At 40.2% G+C, this 22954-nt stretch overlaps 1 protein-coding gene across 1 annotated transcript in view; it reads right to left on the bottom strand.

Annotated features, from left to right (window-relative positions):
- Nucleotides 1-22596, bottom strand: part of LOC103606317 (cytochrome P450 3A21-like) — a 36070-nt gene extending 13474 nt beyond the window's left edge. The window contains exons 1-10 of the mRNA XM_008590934.1: nt 22526-22596; nt 18773-18866; nt 16543-16595; nt 15043-15142; nt 12569-12682; nt 12224-12312; nt 10777-10925; nt 6981-7108; nt 5556-5622; nt 1648-1808 (exon numbers count right to left, since the gene is read on the bottom strand). Coding sequence (XP_008589156.1) covers nt 1648-1808; nt 5556-5622; nt 6981-7108; nt 10777-10925; nt 12224-12312; nt 12569-12682; nt 15043-15142; nt 16543-16595; nt 18773-18866; nt 22526-22596 — 1026 coding nt within the window. The remainder of the gene's footprint in view (nt 1-1647; nt 1809-5555; nt 5623-6980; nt 7109-10776; nt 10926-12223; nt 12313-12568; nt 12683-15042; nt 15143-16542; nt 16596-18772; nt 18867-22525) is intronic.
- Nucleotides 22597-22954: the final 358 nt, after the last annotated feature.

Below are 22954 nucleotides of genomic sequence, written 5' to 3'. Positions count from 1 at the left end.
TTGATATGCTCAACAGCCCATTGAGATGTATGGAGTAGTTATAAATATGGGAGACCTTTGAACAGTCTTCTACCAGGGCCTGAAATCCTTAGCACTAGCACGTGCTGCTTTTTCTTTCTCAGATAAACAAATATGACCCAAAGATTATGAACATGACTCTCAAGTAGACTATGCCAAAGTCACTGTCCCCTTTCAAAAGAGAATCAACATGTCTATACCAAAGAAAGTGAACATGAGAAACAGAGAAAGTTTCCTATTCCACATATGGCTTTTTAGTTAAAAAAAAAAATCCTCATTGCTAATTCTTTCTAATTTTTATGTATATAAAAACAAAAAAATTGGAAAGAAACACTATATTGTATGAAAACTCTACAAATAATTTAGGGAGAAACTAGTTCCTTTCTATCCCAAATATAACAAAAGAAGGTTACAATTGGATGCTCCTAGGACACACAATTTCAGTTCTAGTAAAATGAAAGAAAAAGAGGATAGGAAACCTCCACTCAGCCCTAGCCTCCTTTGCTGGAACAATCTCCCAGTTGTTGCTTCAGGGTTTGATTGTAAGCTCTGAGGAGAATCCCTTTGTGTTCACCTCAAGCCAAACCAGCCATGCCAGCCCAACAGGCTGGGTCTCTTCACAGCCCAAAGGATCTCAGTTAAAGCAGAGATCTGAAAGCAGTATAGGCAATGCATGGCTACCAGTTGGTGTTATATTGGAGGCAAAATCGTAGAGGTTATGAGTTTGGCTTAGGAGCCAGAGAACCTGATCCGTTTCTTGGCTTCTTCACCACCAACTATATGACTGGCCTATGAGAGATGTGCTGAAAGCAGTATAGGCAATGCATGGCTACCAGTTGGTGTTATATTGGAGGCAATATCGTAGAGGTTATGAGTTTGGCTTAGGAGCCAGACAACCTGATCTGTTTCTTGGCTTCTTCATCACCAACTATGTGACTGGACTATGAGAGATGTGTGGAGCAGAGCTGAGTCTGCCTGCCCATCTCAGCCAAGGCCAGCCTTGATCAGACAACAGGAGACCAGGGCAAGAAGTCCAGGCAACAGCAACAGAGCTAACTATCCAGACACTTGAGCCATAAATGCCTATTGTTAGATGCCCCTGCAGTTTTGAGGATCTTTTTTACTTGGTATTATTATGGTAACAGATGTAGAGTGAAATTCCCTACTCCCAGGAAAAATTTAACTTATTCTAGCTAAAATATACTTTGAGGGCTGACCCCGTGGCTCACTCGGGAGAGTGTGGTGCTCGGAGTGCAGCGGCGCTCCCGCCGCAGGTTTGGATCCTATATAAGGATGGCCGGTGCACTCACTGGCTGAGTGCAGTGCAGGTTACACCAAGCGAAGGGTTATGATCCCCTTACCGGTCACAAGAAAAAAATAAAAATAAAATATACTTTGTGAAACTGGTACACCAGGACCAGCACTGTCTTACAGAGATCTTACACTTCTGTGAGTAGCATCCATTACTAACGTTTCTCCCTTTGTTTTTCTCTTCACATCCTTCCTAAATAGTGCCAGTGAAAGAATCAATGCTTACACATTTTGCAAAAACTCTAATAGGATGTGATGAATAGGCATTATTGTTGAGGCTTCACCTCGTCCTTCCTTCTCCAGGTATCATCCACTCACCTTGTTGGGCAACGTTGCATCAATCTCCTCCTGCAATTTCTGCTGGACGTCAGGGTGAGTGGCCAATAAATACATAATGAAGGAAAGAGTGCTGCTAGTGGTCTCATAGCCAGCCAAAATGAAAATAATTGATTGGGCCACAAGCTCCAGATCAGACAAAACTAAAGGAGAGGAAAAGATATTTTAGGTAAAGCAGGTCAATGAAAAACATTGCAGTTTAGATGAAGAGAAACCCAAATGAAGCTCCCAAATCCATTTGGAAAAAATGGAAGAACTATGCAGAGTCACACCAGGAATGGTTCTCACTCTGATGTCTACTTTACAGAGCCAGAAAAAGGCAAAATTGCTTTAATTCAGTTCCCCCAAGGTATATACAATTCTTGCCCATCTACTCAAGATGCTAGCCTCACAATCAACATAGCTGAGTAATTCCAAGAGTAGCATTTCTGTCTAACATACACAGTATTCCTAGTATGCCCCTTAGATGATAGTAAAAGTATTTTAGGCACAAGTAAAATATGGGGTAGCATCATGCCCCAGGAATAATTTAAATTATTCTAACTAAAATACAGCTTGAAAAACTTTGAGAGAGCTTGAAATACTACGGCTTAAGTGTAAGCAACATTAAAGAGTCTTTCATCTGAACATGTTAGAAGGAAATTAAGGAAACAATATCGGGCTACAGATAAACTCTTGCTACTCAAAGTATGGCCCATACACAAGCAGCATCAGCAGCCTCCGGCAGCTTAATATAAATGGAGAATCTCAAACCCCAACTTAGAACTACCAAATCAAAATCTGAACTTTCACAAGATGTGGTGATTAGTGTGCACAACCTAGCATGAGAAGCATGGGCTACACCTTTGAGAAGCATTGGGTAATAGAAGTCTGAAATACAAATCTCAGCATGACAGAAATTTTGTCTGTAGAATATATGAATATCTAGAAGAATGATGAACTTTAGTCTAATGAATGGCATGAAAACTGCAGAAGAAAGAATAAGTGTGTAGAAGGGCATTGGCCAGCATAAAATACAGAAAATAGCATCCAGTCAGTCAAATTTGCAATACTTATTCAATCATGGCCTGAATGTCATGTCCCTTCGTACATGCCCCCTCTCTTTGCCCTACTTTATGCTCACAAAACAGCCCTATGATTATAAGTTGGCCTCTCTCTTGATTTTTTTCCTGAGAGATGCTAAGCATGGTCAGGAACTGGTCTGTTTGATTGGGACTGAATTAGGACTTTGAGATACCTAGAACACTGAAATAAACATGTTGCCCACCCAACCACGTAATTCAGAACTAAAAACAATCTGCAATGAGTGTGAGAAAGATCTGCTGGGTTCTGATCTACCAGTGATGACTTCTGTCATGCTGTTCTGGGCAAATTCAACTATCAAATTCCTTCTCCCACTAGTCACATGCCAAGTGCTCAATACCTCTATGTGTCTACTGGTTACTGTATTGAGCAGTGAAATTATTGACTATTTTCTTCAATGCAGAAAGTTGTATTGTACTACAATTCATGAGTCAAAGACAAAATCACAAGGAAAATTAGAAGATATTTTAAATGGAAAAACACAAACATAATATATAAGAATTTGGGTGACGCAGCTAAAGCAGTGCCCACAGGGAAATTTACATCTTTAAATGTATTAGAAAAGAAGGTCTAAAATCAGTTGGTCTAGGGCCGGCCCGGTGGTGCACTGCTACAGTGCGCTGCTTGGGAGCGCGGCGGCGCTCCCGCCGAGGGTTCGGATCCCACATACAGACCGGTTCCCGCTCACTGGCTGAGCGAGATGTGGGCGCGACACCAAGGGTTGCGATCCGTTGCCAGACACGAAAAAAGACAAAAAGGAAAAAAAAATATATATATATGGAAAAATAGAATTAAAAGATAATGTGAATCTTTTTGTGAACTTTTTGAAGACTCCTTGCAGGTAGAAGTAGATGTACACATAGACATATTTATACTGGTGTGCTGGAACCAGCCCATCCCTGCTCTCAAGAAGCAATTGGTAAATACTCGGGAATTTTGTTACATGGTTGGCAAACCACTGGTAGCTTGAAATTGACCATATATTTATGTATTTATTTATTTATTTATGAGTATTTATGTAGGTCACAGAAATAGGCTATAAATGGGGGAATTACATTTTGAGAGGAGCACTAGAGAGCCTGTTTATATTACTAGATATGGATAGATCTAGAAATATTTCTTTTTTTTTTTTTTTGACCAGTAAGGGGATCGCAACCCTTGGCACCATGCTCAGCCAGTGAGCGCACCTGCTATCCCTATATAGGATTCGAACATGCAGCCTCAGCACTACCAGTGCCGCACCCTCCCAAGTGAGCCATGGGGCCGGCCCAGATCTAGAAATATTTCTAATTCTCAGTTCTGTATAAAAATATTTCATTTCTTAGCTGATTCACTTGGAGGATCTAGAAGCAAAGAAACACCAGGAGCTATGATCACAACTGGCTCCCAGATTTTGGTGTCTAAATACAATTTCTCACTAAAAGGAACCAGGGTTCCTTGGAGAAATGGCTGGTTTAAAAACTGTTTAGGGTAAATAGAAGATAAAGAGGGAATATCTTGCACCAGAAAGCAAGAAAGTGCCCCAAATGTCATAGGTGAACAGGATAAGGATAGTCTATATGTGTCATTTTATATTTGTCAAAACCTGTTGAACACACAACACCTTTGAGAGGCATCAAGTAGTACAACATTGAAACACAAGTCTTCAAAATGCATGATCTCAGGATGACAGAAACTACAGAAAGAGGCATAAAACTAGAAGAATGATGATTGACTGTACTCTAATAAATGACACTAAAATAGCAGAAGACAGAATGACTCCATAGAAGGTCATTGGCCCTTCTCTAATGAGAACTCTAATGTAAACTGTGGAGTTGGGGTATTAATGATGTGTTAAGTAAGTTCACTGACTGTAAACAATGTACCACTGTGGTGGGGGATGTTCACAGGGAGGCAAAGCACATTAGGGGGAGGGGATATATGGTAAATCTCTATATCTTTACCTCAATTTTGCTATAAAACTAAAACTGCTCTAAAACAGTACCGTTTATTTTAAAAATAAAAAAATAAAAGAAGAAGAAAGACTCAGGACGTTGCTTGAAAGGGCTTCTACTGGACAAACCTGTGAGAATTTGGGCATCGTAATAAATAGTGATAGTAAGAGAGTAAACTGGTAATATACAAGATCACAGTGATATCAACCAGTCAATCAATCAATAGGGAAGAATAAAATGTTCTCTTACAATGATATGCCAACTCATAATTGTAGAAGAAATTGGAATTAGAAAGTTATCATTTTGTAATGATCATAATGGTTTCACTCAAATATCATCCATGAATGATAAAACTCGTAGGTAAAACTTGCAAGAGGAACAGGATGTTTACACAGTCTCAAAGGTTTCCCCCACGAGGTACTTATTAATTACAAAGGGAAAAACAGAACTTTACAGTAAATTAAGCTAGTGACACACTTTCACAAAGCATTCTTATTTAATATCATCACTATTGGGAAGAGTGTGCCTCCTGATTTGACGTCTAGCTGCAAGTTTCAAGGCAGACATTCTGGTTCAGTGGGACTGGATGAGACTGAGAATCGGCATTTGTTCTCATGTGGGTGATTCACAGACAACTGGCTGACTACCAGCCATGAAGTGCTTGTTTACGGTTGCCTTTCAACCTCTGAACATAGTTATTCCTGTGTGCTTCTAGCAAATGCCTCTGGCTACCATTAGTAACATCCCAATGTGTGTCTTTCTGTAACTTGGCAGAAATTCCCATCTACCTGGAAAACTTCCTGCACATTTCTCACAACAACCCTCTAGCTCGAGCTTCCCTATCAGCAGCTCCCTGAAGCACTCTTTGGTTACCTTTACGGGACTGCGTTTCTTCAGAATTCTGGGAGTCAATCATCAGCTGAAGAAGATCTACTCGATGCTGGAAGCAGAAAGAGAAGTTTCAATGACAGAAAGTCACGTGTAAAGTCCGAAGTGAATCAGGAGCACAGTCCTTCACCTTCCTTCTGAGAACATTGTCACTTGAACTGCAGAAGTCTACCTTGTATTCCCTGAGTCATCAGTGAACAAAAACATCCATCTACAAATCTCGGAGACTGGGATGTTTCCCTGAGAGAATCCATCTATTGTGCTTAACAACTTTTTGGTCTTTCCTCTCCCTGCTCCTCAGCTTCTCTGGCTTTTGAGCATAGCTTCCTGGCCAAACAGTTGCCTTCTCCTTCTCCTGTCACACCTGCTTCCTCAGGAAGAAGTCCCACACTTCAACCCTTTTTGTTCTACGGCCTAAATTCTTAACCAATGGCCACATGGCTCAATCTCCTGACATTTCCAGAGCTCATGGGCAGCTTTTGTGCAAGCATCTTCAAATACTTTACCCTCCCAGGACTCTATACAATCTTCAGTGACACCTGGGGTGCCCAATCCTGCCTGCCTGACCTGCAGACATCCTTGTGCTGGCCTCCAAGCCTCATGAAGGCAAAGCTGGGATAGCCAGCTTGCAGGCTCGATGCCCACAGAAGACCCATGCCCACTGCAGGCCATAAGAGTCTCAAATTTAACACAGACTGTACTCCACCAGCGTGGCTGTCTCAACAGGCCTTCCACTGGAGAGTGTGTAAAAGAAGAGGCTTGAAACGGAAATGATTCTTTACCCATCTATGATTTGAGGAAATTATAATATCACTAAAATAATTTTTTTTCCCTTTTTTTTGTCTTTTTTTCGTGTCCAGCAACGGACCGCAACCCTCAGTGTCGCGCCCGTACCAGACCGGGACTGGCAACGGGATCGCAACCCTCGGTGCTGCGCCCACCCCTCGCTCAGCCAGTGAGCGGGAACCAGTCTGTATGTGGGATCCGAACCCTCGGCGGGAGCGCCACCGCACTCCCAAGCGGCGCACTGTAGCAGTGCACCACCGGGCCGGCCCCACTAAAATAATTTTTAAACAGTAATTTTGATCCTATTATGAAGGAAAGAGAAGTAGTAAAGTTCTTCTCTCAATAGTATTTATGCCATGACATACCAATCCTCATGCCTATTACTACATTTTAAATGCTGTTTCTCAGTCTCATTCTCATATTTCATTCCCCAACCTCCACCTCTTCATTGCCCCTCAAGTGTAAAAATGCTCCTGCTCTAAATCTAGAGTACTCTATCTACCTTTTACTTTTTAGAGTTCTCTATCTAACTTTTGTGTAAAGAGAAGTACACAATTCATAGGTATACATCCCGATAAACTATCAGAAAAAGAGCATCTTGATGTAACTGCCACCAGATTTTACCTTTTGTTTATCTTTGAGGCGACTTTCTTTCATCCTTTTTACAGAATCCTTAAAAAATTGTGTAACATGTCTTGGAAACATAGAGATATTTAATACTTCAAAAATTGGAGTAAGGAACGGAAAGAGTACTGTAGGGAAAAGAAAAGAGAAAAAGGAAATTATAGTGAAAAGGCAAAATTTACCTAGAGCAATCATAATCTTCTCTACCAATCAAAAAACTAAAAGACACCAGGGAGCTCAACCAGAAGCCTTTCCTTCTATGACCTTTGTTTAGCCTCCCAGGCCAATGGCTGGGCAAGGGCATGTTCACACATAGCGGCCCCCACTGTAGCAGTGAGATCAGGGACCCCTTCTGCCTCTTTGGAGTGATCAAACATACAGGAGTAAAATCCATGACCTCTTAGTCTTTTATCCATTAGACTAGAGTATCTTTGCATTAACCAGGCCATAGTCTGCTGCTTTAATTAATTTTGCTGTTCAAGAAACAGTAGTAAGGATAAATATAATACAGCACATGTTCTTCAACTAGCATGGAATGAAACAAGAAATAAATCACCAAAAGAAAACTGGGAAACTAATCAATATGTGGAAATTAAATACACTCGTAAATAACCAATACTTCAAAGAGAAATAAAAACAGCAATTAGAAATTGTACTGAGATGAAAAAAAAATAATAATAAAGACATGATTTGCCAAAGCTTATGGAATGTCAGAAAAGTAATGCTCTGAGGGAAATTTATAGGTACAAATGCCTAAGTCTTTCTTTTTTAAAAAGAAAGATCTTAAATCAGGTATCTAACTTTAAACCATGACACACTAAAAAAAAGAAGAGCAGTGTAAATCTAAATCAAGCAGTAGGAATAAACTAATAAAGCCTAAAGTAGAAATTAATGAAATAGATAATTAAAAACAACACCAAAAAATCAATGAAACCAAAAGCTGGTTCTTTTAAATTATCTTCAAAATTAGCAAAACTTTAGTTAGATTGACCAAGTAAAAAAATAAATGACTCATGTTACTACCATCAGAAACACAAGAGGGAAAATTACTACTGATATTTAAAAAATAAAAACAATTAGAAAGGGACTCTATTAACAATTGTATTTTTAGAGCAATTGTATAAATTAGAAAACTCAGATAAAATGGACAAATTCCTCAAAAGACACAAACTACAGAAACTGACTCAAAAAAAATAGACAATCTGAATATACCTACAACATCTAAAGAGATCAAGCTAGTAATCCAAAACTACCAACAAAGAAATGCTCAGGCCCACATGGTTTCAATGGTGCATTCTATGAAATATAAGGGCACTTCAAAAAGTTCATGGGATGATTTTTATTATCTTTTAATTCTGTTTTTCCAAAAGCTTTTTGAAATATGCTCATATTTAAAGAAGAACTAATACTAACCCTTTAAAAACACTTAGAAGTAGAAGAGGAAGGAACACTTCAAAATATTCCATAAGGCAAAGGTTACCCTGATACTAAAACCAGGCGAAGATATCACAGAAAAAGAAAACTAGAGATTAATATGTACTATAAATATGGGTGCACAAATTCTCAACAAAATACTCACAAAGTGAATCCAGTAACATATAAAAAGAATTATATACATAACCACGAGGAGTTGATCCTAAAAACGCAAGATTGTGTAATATACCATATTAATAAAAGAAAAACCGAACACCACACAATCATCTCAATAGAAGCACAAAAAGCATTTGACAAAATCTAACACCATTTAGAGGTGAAACCAAAACAATCAACAAACTACTAATAGAAGGGAATTCCTCAACCTAATAAAGGACATTTATAAAAAAATCCTGTAGCTAACACCATACTTAAGAGCTTAATAACTTTCCCCTAAGATCAGGAACAAGACAATGATTCCTCTCTCACCACTTTTATTCACCTATTAGAACAAATAAATGAGTTCTGTAACATTTCAGGATCAAGATCATTGTACAAAATATATTGTATTTCTATACACTGCGATAAACAATGCAAACGTGAAATTTAAAAAATACTTCCATTTACAATAGCATCAAAAATAATAAAATACTTTGAAATTAATTTTCAAAAGTGGAAAACCTATACTCTGAAAACTGTTGTTGAAATAAATTTAAAAGGATCTAAATAAATGGAAAAAGCATCCCATGTTCCTGGATCAAAAAAATTAATATTGTTAAAATGGCAATGCTCCTTAAATTGATCGTCAGATTTAATGCATTCCCTACCACAATCCTAGTTGGCTTCTTTGTAGAAATTGACAAGTTGATTTCAAAATTCATATGAAATTTCAAGGAATCCAAAATAGGCAAAAAAAATCTTCAAAAGACACTATACTTTGCGATTTCAATACTTATCACAAAGCTCTAATGAAGGCGATTTTGGACTGGCATAAGGACGGACATAAAGATCAATAGAATGTAAATGATAGTCCAGAAATAAGCCCATGTGTCTATGACTCACTGAATTTTGAGAAAGATGTCAGGATCATTGATTGGGAAAAATATATTCTTCTCATCAAATACTGAAACAGGTTCTGGGACAACTGGATAGACACATGCAAAATAATAAGGCTGGACCCTTACCTCACATTGCATACAAAATCTAACTCAAAATGGATCAAACACCTAAACATAAACACTAAAACTATACAACAATTTAAAGAACACCAAGTGTGTAAATCTTCACGACCTCAGGTTTGAGTTTTAGATTTGATGACCAAGGAACGAGCAATAAAAAGAAAATGCATAAATTGTACACATCAAAATTTAAACTTTTCTGCTTCAAAGGACACTATCAAAGTGAAAAGACACCTATAGAATAGGAGAAAAATTTTGCAGATCATATGTCTGATAAGGGACTTGTTTCAAGAATATATAAAGAACTCTTACAACTCAATAACAAAAAGACAAACAATTCAGCTATACATGGGCAAAGGACTTCAACAGACATTTCTAAAAATGTTATAAAAATGGCCAGCATTGTTCAATATCACTAGCCTTTACAGAAGTACAAATCAAAACCACAATGAGATACCAGTTCACATTCACTAGAATGCTATAATCAAAAAGATGATAAGAAGCATTGGCAAAGATGTGGAGAAATTGGAACTCTAATACACTCCTGGTGAAAATGAAAAATGGCTCAGCTATTGTGGAAAACAGTTTGGCAGCTTCTTAATAAGTTAAATGTAGAATTACTACATAACAAAGCAATTCCACTCTTGAGCATATACCCAAAGGAATTGAAAACAGGTGTTTAAACAAACTTGTACATGAATGTTTAGAGCAGCACTATTCACAATAGCCAAAAGGTGGAAACAACCCAAATGTCCATCAACTAATGAATGGATAACAAAATGTGGTATGTCTATACAATGGAATATTATTTGGCCATAAATAGAAATGAAATACTGATACATGCTTCAGCATGAATGAACCTTGAAGACTTAATGATAAATGGAAGAAGACAGTCACAAAAGACCATATATTTTATGATTTCATTTATATAAAGGTTCCAGAATGGGCAAATTTGTACAGAGAGAAAGTAGATTAGTGGTTGCTTAAGGTGAGGAGGGTTGAGGGAAGGGATAGTTAAAAGGTACATGGCTTCTGAGTCGACAAAAATATTCTCAAATCGACAATGGTGATGGTTGCACAAATCTTTGAATGTACTAAACACCATTGAATTGTAAATTTCAAAAGTAGGTGAATTATATGATATGTGAATTATATCTCAATAAAGCTCCTTTTTTAAAGTGAGAGAGAAATCATAGTCCACATACCAATTAATAAAAATAAAGGATCAGAGAAATTAAATCTTAAGAGCTTCTTGGCTTTTTCCACAAAGGGATCTTGTGGGTTGTTGAGGGAATCAATGTTTATCCCAAATGACGTGCCAGTGATCACATCCATGCTGTAGGCCCCGAAGATGCTGAGGAGAGAAGACATGGAAAATTAAAATCGCCACCTCTTTTCCATCCTTCTACTACATATGCAGCAAGAAGTATGTGGAAATTTATATGCCAGGCAAGACAGGAAAAGTGCTATACACTTTCAGATCTGCTCGATCATGTGAAGAGTCTATGCTCTTGTCACACTCACTCATGAGGCATTTTTCAGGTGCCAGTGATGTAGCTGGCCCTGTGCTAGGGGTGACAAGAACAATAAGATGAGCTAGACTCACCTCTGAGCTCAAGGAGCTTAGTCACAGAGCGAAACAGACCCATAATCAGACAAATTACAGTAGCGTGTGTTGAGTGGGAATGACGATTCATGTGCAAGCACCACACTTCAGCAGGATGAGAGTAGAATGATTAACTCTTCCTAGGGGACTCAAGAAAGGTGACATCGGCTGGGTCTTACCTCACCACAGTCTATGCCCAGAACTGATTTCTCCTCAGCAAGTTACAGAACAGCATCATTCCGATCTGAGTGACCAGAAACACAATCTCTCCTACTCTACACTTCCTGTTAAAGCTACTGAAGGACCCATTCTTCCCCAACCGCAGGTATCTGAGAAAGCCCTGAGGGCAGAATCATTTCTGTAAAATGTAAGAACTAAGAATATTCCTGGTTTTGAAAAAAGTTTTAAATCACTCCAAAAAGGATTTGGGGGATCCCATAGCTAAGAGTCAACATGTCCCCAGTTACAGCTGTATTTCTGCATACTTCAAAAATATCTTAGCTTAGACAATAAGTGATATGGTTGCTCTACCCATAGCCTTTAAAGATCCCTCTCTCTTTTGAGCATGGAGGAAGGAGACGTGGTGGGAAGATTTAATATTTAGTGTTTTGCTGGAATCCTCAGCAAAGCCATGAAGGGATTTAAGTGGTTTTAAGTTCCACATTGTAACTTTCCTGCCCCACCGCCTGCCTGCCAATATACCAAGTGCCTTCCCCTCCCCCCATTCCATACCCTCAACACTCCAAACTTTGGTATGGTCATGTTTCTTCTTTCTAAACTATGTATTTCCTCTTCCAGAATATATGAGCTGACAATGAAATCCTGGCTCCTGTATACAGAGGAGAAGACCCTTTCTCCCCCTGGCTGCCCTGCCTTCTCTTGTGAGCCATCCCTTCTAGGGTGGCCCATTGGAGTTGTAATACCACACACCTGCTTTTGTCTGTTCACTGAAGAAATTCCACTTCAGTGAAATTTCAGCTCTGTGGCACGCAGCTGGAGGATTTTGTGACACAGTTCAGAAGCCCAGAGGCTGCACTCCTACTTACTCTTTCATGCTGACAGGCTTGCCTTTCTCTGCTTCCCATCTCAGGTTTTTCACCAACACATCGCCATATTGGCCAATGATGGGAAACATCTAAGCACAAAACATAACACCACCCATAGTTAAATGCAGACTCTCAAGTCCCAAAATCACATGGCTGCCCCAAGCATGGAACAGTTAGTGACATTTTATAATAAATTATATAATGTTCCTTCTGAGGCATAAGATAAAAGACCATTTTTAGGAAGCTCAAACTCAGGGGACTACCCATTGGAAATGGACAATTTACTTTCTCCCTGTCCCCAGTCATTCCTTATGTTTCTAACTAAAAGTCCTCTCATTTCATTACCTCCTTGAGTTTCCCGCTGGTGAAGGTTGGAGACAGCAACGTTCGCATTCTCTTCCATTCTTCATCCTCAGATATGGAGACGGCACTTTTCATAAATCCCACTGGACCCAAAGGCTAAAGTCCAAAGCAAAGGACATTTTTCCCTACGTGAGTCTGGGAGGTCTCCACAGATGTAGAAAATTTGTCAAATGCTTATTTAACAGATATTTAGTGACTGGCTACTAGCTAGCAGGTCCTGTGCTGAATGCTCAATAAAGATTTTTCCCAAGTGCCTAGGTTCCTGTGAGTGTGGAGGAGAAACCTGGCTACCTGGTATGGTTTCCAGCCTTTATATTGCAGTCTCCTCTTAAGTGCAAATGTACCGTATGGTAGGAAAGCTATTCTTCCAGGGGTATAGACAGGAAAAAGATTTAGTACATCCTCCAGGGCTGCAAAAAATAGAGAGGGACTGCTGACAGATACCATGATAGTCTGATGGCTTTGACAAAGTGTATTTCACCTCAGAACAGTTCTATTTTCACATATATCAACAGCATGAGCAGCTTGAAAAAAGGAATGCCTTGATATGGTTATTTTTTGAAATAGTACTTAATACTTAAAAGATTCTGAACAAATAATGCAATTACATGGAAGTCCTTTTCCCTTACTTTATCCCCCAGCTACAGAAGGAAAAAGAAAAAGATAATTATATTTCCAACTTTGGAACTGGCCTATCAACTCAACTTGCTTGAAACTTTCTTTAATCTTCTAAAAATGTATATATATTTGTAACTATATACTTTCTACACTCATTCATGATAAAAACTTCACAAACTAAGAAAAGAGACAAACTTCTTCAACTTGATAAAGACAATGTATGAAGGAAATCTTCAGCTTCAAACACACTTAATGGTGAGAGACTGACTGCTTTCCCCCTAATGTCAGGATCAATTAAAAAATGTCTGCTGTCACCACTCTTATTCAGCATCATACTAGAAGTCCTAGCTAGTGCAATAAGACAAGAAAAAGAAATAAAAGGCATACATATTGTATTAGTCCTTTTTCTGTTGCTATAACAGAAATACCTGAGACTGGGTGATTTATAAAGGAAAACAAAATTTATTGCTGTGGGTTCTGAGGATGGAAGGTCCAAAGTCCATCTGGTGGTAGTGACAGTGACTCAGGGGTCTCACATTGCAAGACAGTGGAAGCAGAGAGAGAGCAAGAGAGACATACTCTCTTCTTTTAAAGCCCTCAGAACCACACCCCTGACCATCATTTTTAATCCATTCATGACTGCAGGGTCCTACAACCCAATCACCTCTTCAAGTCTCCACCTTTCAATTACCATAATAGGGTCTCACACCCTCTTAACAGTCACAGTGGGTACTAAGTTTCTAATACACAAAACTTGGGGAGGGCTGGCCCCTGGCTCACTTGGGAGGGTGTGATGCTGATAACACCAAGGCCAAGGTTTCAGATCCCTTTGTAGGGATGGACAGTTAGTTCACTTGGAAAAGTGTGGTGCTGACAACACCAAATGAAGGGTTAAGATTCCCTTACTGGTCATCTAAAAAAAAATCTTGGGGGATATAATTCAAGCTTTAGGGAGTTTTGGGGGGGGGACACAATTCAATCCACTATAAATACTGTATATGAAAAACTAGAAGGGTTCCTATTTTCAGGTGATACAATTGTTGGTGTGGAAAAATCTCAAGGGATACATAAAAAAAAACTCTAAAAATCATAAGTGATTTCAGCAAAGTTGTAGGATACTTGATTAATACACAAATATCAACCACATTTCTATGTAACAACAATCAATATGTGATAACAGAAAAAACACAATACAAAAAAATTGAACCTTGACCTAAACCTCATACCACACACAAAAATGAACAGAAAATGGATCATAGACTTAAACGCATAAAACTATATAGCTTTTAGGGAAAAACAAAAACAACATAGGAGGGCTAGAAAAAAAAATTTTAGATTGACAATCTATAAAAGCACAATCCATAAAGGGAAAATTGATAAGGTTGCCTCTTGAAAATAAAAACAAGTTTTTTCTCTGATACGGAGCCTTTCAAGAGGAAAAGACAAGCAACACAACGTGACTATAAGAGGCAAGAGGGAGCCTCATGGTGATGGAATAGTTCTGTATCTTGATTGTGCTGGTAGTTATACGAATATACATGTGATAAGTCTGCATACAGCTACACACACCCATGCACACACAAACATGAAAAAAGGCATATAAAACTGCACAAATCTGAATAATCTCAGTGGATGGTATCAAGGTCAATTTCCTATGAATATAACAACAGGAATATACTTTACAGTGACGCAAGACATTATGCAAGATGTTACCCTCAGGGAAACAGGAAAAAGTGTGCAAGAAACCTTGCTGTACATTTTTTGGCAACTTCCTGTGAGTCTGTAAGTACTTCAAAATAAAAAATATATATATTTAAATTTCAAAAATGGATGCCTACCCGCCGATTTGTGAAGAAAGAATAACATTCTTTCACTAGCACTGTTTTGATCATGTCTGTATCCGTGATAGCCAGCACAGGCCGTCGACCATCATATAACCTGAGTTGGGAAAACAGAGCTGATTAAACCTCACAAGCCAGATTCTGCAGCTGGAGCCACGCCCAGGAATGCAGACTTTGACTCTGACATATTAACACAATCTATACCCTTAGCTACACAGCAATGGTATCTCCTAGTTCAATTTAGGGTAAAACACACATCCAGATTCTGTCCACGGAAGCCACTTGAGCTTTCATAAAATGAAAGGTAATGCAGCTCAAACATGGAAGAGACAATTAAAGAGAAAATAGCTCTTCAAAGAAAAAATACTTCTTCAAAAATTAGGACCTTTGTTAAGTGTAGGTGGTGCATACATGGGCATTTCCTATACCATTCCCCATAATATTTTCTATGTTTAAAATATTTTGTTGCCAACAAGGATATGAGGTCAGTGAAATATCAAAGGCAAGTATATTGTCAAGTGCTCACAAGAAGTGTGAAGGTTGCAAGGGGCAGTTGGAGTTGGGCCAGTGGAGATCCAGAGCTGTGCGCTCATTGTACTCGGTCACGTTGCCTTTGTGGGCTGTGCCAACTCAGCAGAACTCTGTGGCCAGCCCGATGGCTTCTGAGGACTTGATGAGAGAAGGTGAAGAGGTAGAAGGGGCAAAGTCTTCTCCACCTGCTTTCAGCGTAACCTGCACGACTACCCCTCTTCCGTTGCTCTCACTAAACCAAACCTCCAGCAGCTCTGAAGGGGAGAAGCTATAACCGGCCAAGCCCACCCTACAAAATCATAAAGTCCATCGGGACACTAGGGAACACAGGGGTTTAAAAATATTGTACGTCTCTTCTTCAAGGTCACTATAATACAGTAGACAAATAAATACTTGTGTACACTTCTACTGAAAAGTCTTGGCTTAAAATTTTAAAGAGAAACAAAGAACTTGACACTCACAGAGAAAGTAAAACTACTGAGAATACATGGCTTCCCAATCTCTTTACCTACAGCCCCCAGCTCTTCTTCCAAAAATGAATATTAAATCCAAAATTTAAATGAAAAACTTTTGGCTTTTAATTGAAAGTGACATATCTGAGGAGATAATGCCATGCATTTAAGAGCACACATTTAAAGGGTCTGAAATAAAACATTTTTATGCATTTAAATCGGACCTGAAGAAGGAAAAATGAAGAGGGGAATAGCCAGACACCAGACAGGAAGTGATGCTGGGATTCCGGGCCCATCAAAGCCTGGAGGAAAGGGGTGGCCTGCAACGTTCTCGGCCTGATTCAGACTGTAGACCCCGAAAACAGGTGACGTAGGGGATCCTTGGAAGGACAAGCTTCCAAAAGCTTTACACTAGACAGCTGCATCCCAAGAGGCTCTGGGCAGAGACTGTCCTCCATGCAGTGGGTGCCTCATCACAACAAGTGTATGCAACGGAAGTTTCCAGAATACTCACCCCCACATACGTCCATACTTTTTATAACATTTTATGTCAAAATCCCAAAAACCCTGGGAAGAGAAACAAAACAAATTTATATTATTATTCTAAATGAACTGAAACCTACTGTAATTGGGGCAAAAATGACCCCAATTGAATGAAATCAGTATTACTATCATTCACCAGCAGTGGGAGGGAAGCTCTTATTCAGAGACGTCTTAGGGGAAATAAAATAAAATAGAGATATTCAAGATGGAAGCGTTAATGTCACTCTTGAATTTTCTCTGAATATTGTTGACCCTGAACGACTTACCTTGTCTGTGAATACTAAGGAACTCCCTGTCCTACTGACGTGTCAGTGGGTGCCTCATCACAACAAGTGTATATAATGGAAATTTCCAGCATACTCACCCCCACATACGTCCATACTTTTTATAACATTTTATGTCAAAATCTCCAAAACTCTGGTAAGAGAAACAGAATAAAATTTGATTATTATTCTAAATGAACTGAACCCTACCTGTAATTGTGGCAAAAAAAATGACCCCAATTGAATGAAAGCAGTATTACTTTCGTTCACTAGCAGTGGGAAGGAAGCTCTTATTCAGAGACGTCTTAGGGGAAATAAAATAAAATAGAGATATTCAAGATGGAAAATTTAATGTCACTCTTGAATTTTCTCTGAATATTGTAGACCCTGAACGACTTACCCTTGTCTGTGAATACTAAGTAACTCCCTGTCTTGCTGACGTGCTTTTGCTTGTCCCTGGGTTGTCTCTAACATCCTGCAACCCTCTGAGTTATCCCCTCCGTGGGCACGTGAGGAACTGAGGCAGAGGGAGAGTGGGCGAGGGTCTCAAGGGTGTGCGCCTCTTATCTCCTCCCTCCGCATCCTTTTCATTCATCTCATCAGCTCGCTCTGGAATTCTGGCGGGATGAGGAAGCTGAAGACACTAGTGTCCTCGTTCAGTCCAGCGGTTTTATAAAAGTCTAAGTAAGGCACGTTGCTGAGTGAGCGTGAATGAGTGAGTGAGGGACGACGTTTTCCTGCTCAGCTCAGAAAACGTGGGGAAATATCACCTCTACACGTAGGACACAGCATTTTAAACTACTTGCTCTGAGTGTTCACATTTGAAACGTAAAAATAAAATTTCCCCATTACTAAGTTTCAGTTGTCATGTTTTAACTATGCCTGGTAATCAGGCAGTAAAGTCCTCACTTGGGAGAAGCAGAATCTGAGAAACAAGCCTCAGTTCTCTGGGAATGGAAATCTGAGCCCGAGAGCAGCCTGCACACAGCTTTGCCGCTGGCCTTCCCAAATGAGCTCGTGACATTCCATCCAGGGACCAGGCTCTGGGCGAAGCCTCAGACCAGGTGAGCCACGAAGTCTCAGCCAAGATTCTTTCTGTGTGGCACATATTACATTCTGTTCAGTTAAATTAAATTTTTAATAATGTTTTCATATCATCTACTTTCGACTGATTTTGTATAAACGATTCTGCCTGTGTTTAAAACACAAAACTCATTAGTGGTTAAATATCTGGAGTTGATAGACAACCACCATCTTTCCTCAGTCATACCCACTCTCTGCTCAGACTCACCCATAGGGTGCCTCCTCTGAAGGAAAGGAATGTAGCAGAACACGATGCTCTGTCTCAAATCCCCAAAGATGTCACGGGAAACAAAAGCCGGGGTAGAGCCACAGAAATAACCACAGGGGACTTAGCAGTTCTTGAGAGAACTCGAGTAAGTGCAGATTCCCCAATGGTGAATACTTAGGCTGCCTAATAAACTGAAGTTTCAAAACTATCCAAGAAGAAGGCAAGAAAGGGTGACCCAGAGCTCATGCTATGACCAGGAAAGTTTGAATCTGGGGTACACAGCTTAATGAGCTGCTACTGCAGCTCTCCTTCCTGCTTTCCTCCTGATGACACCACTTTCCTGGGAATATGCACTGCGTAGAAAGAAAATCCTTTTTATGCTGCTCACACAGTCTGAAAATTAAATCCTGAACATTAAGTGCTGAATCTGCAGAGATTGGAGCTGTTTGACGGAGGCAATCCTAAGGCTCCTAACTGTTGACAACGGATTTCTGGGGTGACCCTGGCCATGCCCTGGGTGGGTCCTACACCTGGTTTCTGAAAGTGTGAAACTTAAGTACTTCCTCCCAAGGAGTGACACTTCTAATGATGGAACTAACCTGGTACTTATGACCATAAGAAACAAAAGAAGCTCAAACAACACCCACCCTGAAGTATCCTGTAATAGTTCCCAGCAAAGGCAGAGGTGTTGGCCCAGGAATTCCTATCCTCTTAAATAGTCCATGTGTATGGGTTCCATATCTATAAAGTAAAAGAGAAAACCAGGTCACAGCAATTGTGACTTTGTAGATACAGGGGCTAACTAGTCACTGACTCAGAAACTAACTATTAAGTGAGGGAGGTAACATGTAGGCAATAAATAACAACAGCAACTCCTACAGCAAAAATTACTTCCTAATCTCCTTTCCTGCCTCCACTGTGAGACCCCTCAAAAGATGCAATGATTAGCTAAAAGCAGCTGAAGTCTTCATGGTCCCAATGCTAAAGGGAATGCTTGATACACATCCCCAAACTTGAGTGCTCCTGATGGGTTCAGGCTGGAATTCTTCTAGAGCATTTCATTTGCTCATGTTTCCTTACTAAGTTGACCACCCTTCCATGGTTTGGTAATTTCTCATTCTATGTAGAAAGACAGAAAAAAAAATTTCTGTCTCAGTGATAAAATTTTGCATAACTGTACCAACCCCATCACCAAGGGCCACTGAGAACATATGGTGACATTGTTCGTACAGTTTGCTCAGAGGCTTTTGTGCTTTTCATTCTCTCTAAGGCCAGATCTATTTTAAAATCTGGTCCTTTTCAAATCTGCCTTCACACAGAGACCTTGGAGCAGTCACAAGTTCTTATTTCTATAGCACAAAAACTGTGTTTGAGGCTTTCATTGGCCTCGTAGAAATGTGAGCACTTCTCAGCTACACCTGAGCCTTCATTGTCAGGCAATCTGGTTGAATTGAGCTACAGGGATTGATGATATTGACCCATGTGCTTCCTGAATGACACCATGCAGAGGAACTAACCACTAAAGACTATTTCCAGGCCATTCCTCCCTCACAGAATCTGGCCTCCAACTGGCTGTACTCACCTGATAAGCACTGCTAGGCACACTCATTTTTTTCAAGATGGTCAATCACAAAACAGTTAGTTTACCACCTCTGTACATCAACAAACTCCATACAAAGACCTATTAAGGCTGGAGCTCCCTATGGCAGGAGTGCCTGCAACTCATCTTTCATGTGTCATGTATGGACTTCCACAACTGGGGCTCTGCTTCCTTGGAGACCCTCCCACACTGGTGTTACTGAGAGATGGCAGACTGGAGGAAGGAGAGAGGCTGAGGGAAGAGGCTGCCAGCAACCATTTTAACCATGAAGCTACCAGGTGGACCCATAGAGGCAAAGTAGGAAAACACAACTGAAAAGTGTGCTGTGTATAAATGGTTCCATGTGCCCCACAATGGCTTTCAACAAGAAACATGGGGCCTTCCAAAGTTCAGCAAAAGATAACATAAAATCAGTTACCATAAAATGTTCTAGACAGTTGGATTAAGACCCTGTTTCCTCTTTTTCAGAGGTTAGTCTTTAAGACAGTGTAGGTTTCAAATAACCTGTACAAATCCAGTAAATCTAGATAAAATAAAACCAAAATTGTGCTAAGAGATGTGTATTTGAAGGACCCAGCAGAGGCATCTCAGCCAGGCCCAGCTGGGCTTTGGGTCCCTTGCCCAGAACTGTCCATTGAAATCTGTGCACCAACTGCTAAAACCAGGATGGCCTTGGTTAGTCCCACTCCACTTCCTTCCCTTGCTATTGCAACCATGGCAAATCAGTTAGACTAATTTCTGCTTCTGAATTTTCAGTGTGTTACATGAACTCTCAAGTGAGGCCAAGCAACTGAGTTAATGTGCCAGCAACAGTGGCCCTCAAGGGAAGCCTGTCAAATCTCACATTGGACTACATAAAGGCAGACAGTAGGCTGGGTGAATTCCTTGGTTTCTTTCCAGCTCCCCTCTTTTTAGTAGAGACATGATGTTTTGGTACAAATGAAGAGGCTAACAGAAAACCCAATCATTTTTATTACATTTACATCGTGTTGGCATAATGAGGGCATTGTCTGCTATACAACTAATAAACCCTGGGCTGCACCAATGTCTTCTAAGGCTGCAGAGTTGGTTGCTCAGCTCCCAGATTCACTAGTGACAGCTCTACTTCCAAACAGACCACACAAAGAGTGACTTAGACAGTGTCCCTGTCCCCAGGCTTCTAGCACATGAGATGCTAACCCATCTGCCTTTCATGTGTCCTCCATTGTGGGCCAAGAACCATGAAGAATACTTCTGGGAATTCTTTCTGGATGGGTGAGGAATACTCTCCCACTTCATCCTGATTCCTACCCACATACCTTTTATATCATCATTGGCACAAGCTCTTGCTTACTTATCTGCACTGAGATTAAGATAAACTGCTAGGCAGGTATATTTAAAACTAAGGGATTAAAATAACTTGTTGGGCAGGTAAATTTAAAAGCACATGTGGGACCTATTTCATAAAGGTTCATATTTCCGCATTAGACTCATATTCCTGACATTATTCTAGCAAAGTGAGGTTATATTACAGCTTCTGTTATCACAAGCACTGGATGAACAACCCTCTTTTATTCTTTGTAACAAACACGCTGGAAATATTCTTACTTCAGTTTTTTAAAAATCTGATATTAAATAGAATGAAATTAAACCATGTCAATTAACTTTTAAATGTCATTGGAAGGAAAATATGTTGCCACAGTATCCTAAATTTTCAACCTTTCTTTCAAAGAATTAAAACCAAGTTGATATTTTCCATTTTCATGTCGTCATGATTCTCTACTCTTGAAGAGAGATGGAGAAAGAAGTCAAATCTGGCATGGGGGGAGCCTGTCCCTCCCACACATGGAAAATAACTTTTCCCTTCACTTGCTCCAAATGCTACCACTGAAAGGAATTCCTCTACCAGATGGTTTTGATTTATCCTTCTGCCCCGAAACTTATAGTCAAAAAAAACTTAAAATCCAGATTGGCTTTTGGGGATCTTGCTTTCTCAGGCTGCTAGTAGAATTCATATCACAGAAGAAATAAACCTCTATACTGAGGCTTAACTCATACAGACTAGAAGAAAAAGGTAAAAGTATACACCTACACGATTTCTGCCTGGTCTCCTTTGCTGTAAAGATTCCTCATTTAGAGGTAAATAACTCTGCATATCACTGGCTGGAGGAATTGAGTTTCAGGAGGGAGGGGAATTCAAGGGGAGGGATACAGAAAAGAGGGAAGAGACAAGTCTAAGTATCCCGTGAAGTCTTCGGTGCTCCGTGGTGCTTGTTTAATGATCCTGGGGGGTGGAAGGGAGGGGAGCAGGAACCACCCACGTCTACAGGGGACAATCCTTGTACACATCTCTTGCAGCAGACACAGAGCTCAGAAGGTGAAGTTTATGAGACAGAAACCAAACCAAACACTCTTATGCCCAGAATCCCCAGAGCATGAAAAGGGGATGAGGATCCCACTGCACATGGAGGCCACTTATTTGTATTCTGCCGCTGCTGAATTCTGCTTGATTAGTCTAGGTCCAAACAGACAGTCAATCAGAAGATTATCCCCAGGACCAAATGAGGTCACTAAACCCTCCTAGTCACAGAGATTGGGAGCTGGATGGCAGGGGGCAGAGGGGAAGGGGATTGCTTCTTCACTCCTTCAATGGATCAGCATAAGATTAATAATAATCCCTTATGTGTTTGTAGCATCCAAAGCTTAAGTAACCTCCCGTCCATTCTCTCTCTTGAACTTCAAAACAGATAAGGAAAAGAGAGGCCTGGTTCACACTTCAAGTCCAGGATGACAGAGCAGACAAGCCTGGACAGTTACTCACAGATAGATGAGCACCAGGCTTGTAGCCAGGAGAACCCAGCTTGCCAGGGAAAAATTTGGGATCAGGTCCATCACCATTTTCCTTCCCCAATTCTCTTCTCTGAGTTTTCCTTTTGGCTCTGTGTGTGGCTCCTTGCCGAGCTGTGCAGACACAGCTTTCCTGCCCTGCCCAGCACTGATTCACTGGGGCTGCCTGGAGTATTTATGTGCTGAGGAGAGAGGTGGGGCCAGAGCAGCAGCCAGTAGAAGGGCCACCTGTGCTCCTCCTGCAGCCGGAGGAATTTGGGTGCCCTCTCCACCCTGGCGGTTGGCAAAGGATCATGCACACCACGACTTTGACCTCCTTTGAGTTCATATTCTGTGCTCAATTAATAAACAACTCAATCAACCTTATCAACAAGCCCAAAGGTCGTGGGTTCTTCTCAGAAAC

Source organism: Galeopterus variegatus, unplaced genomic scaffold, assembly GCF_000696425.1.
Source record: "Galeopterus variegatus unplaced genomic scaffold, G_variegatus-3.0.2 Scaffold6475, whole genome shotgun sequence".
NCBI lineage: Eukaryota > Metazoa > Chordata > Mammalia > Dermoptera > Cynocephalidae > Galeopterus > Galeopterus variegatus.
Note: the sequence above shows the minus strand (reverse complement) of the source record. Positions and strands in the feature narration are given on the sequence as shown.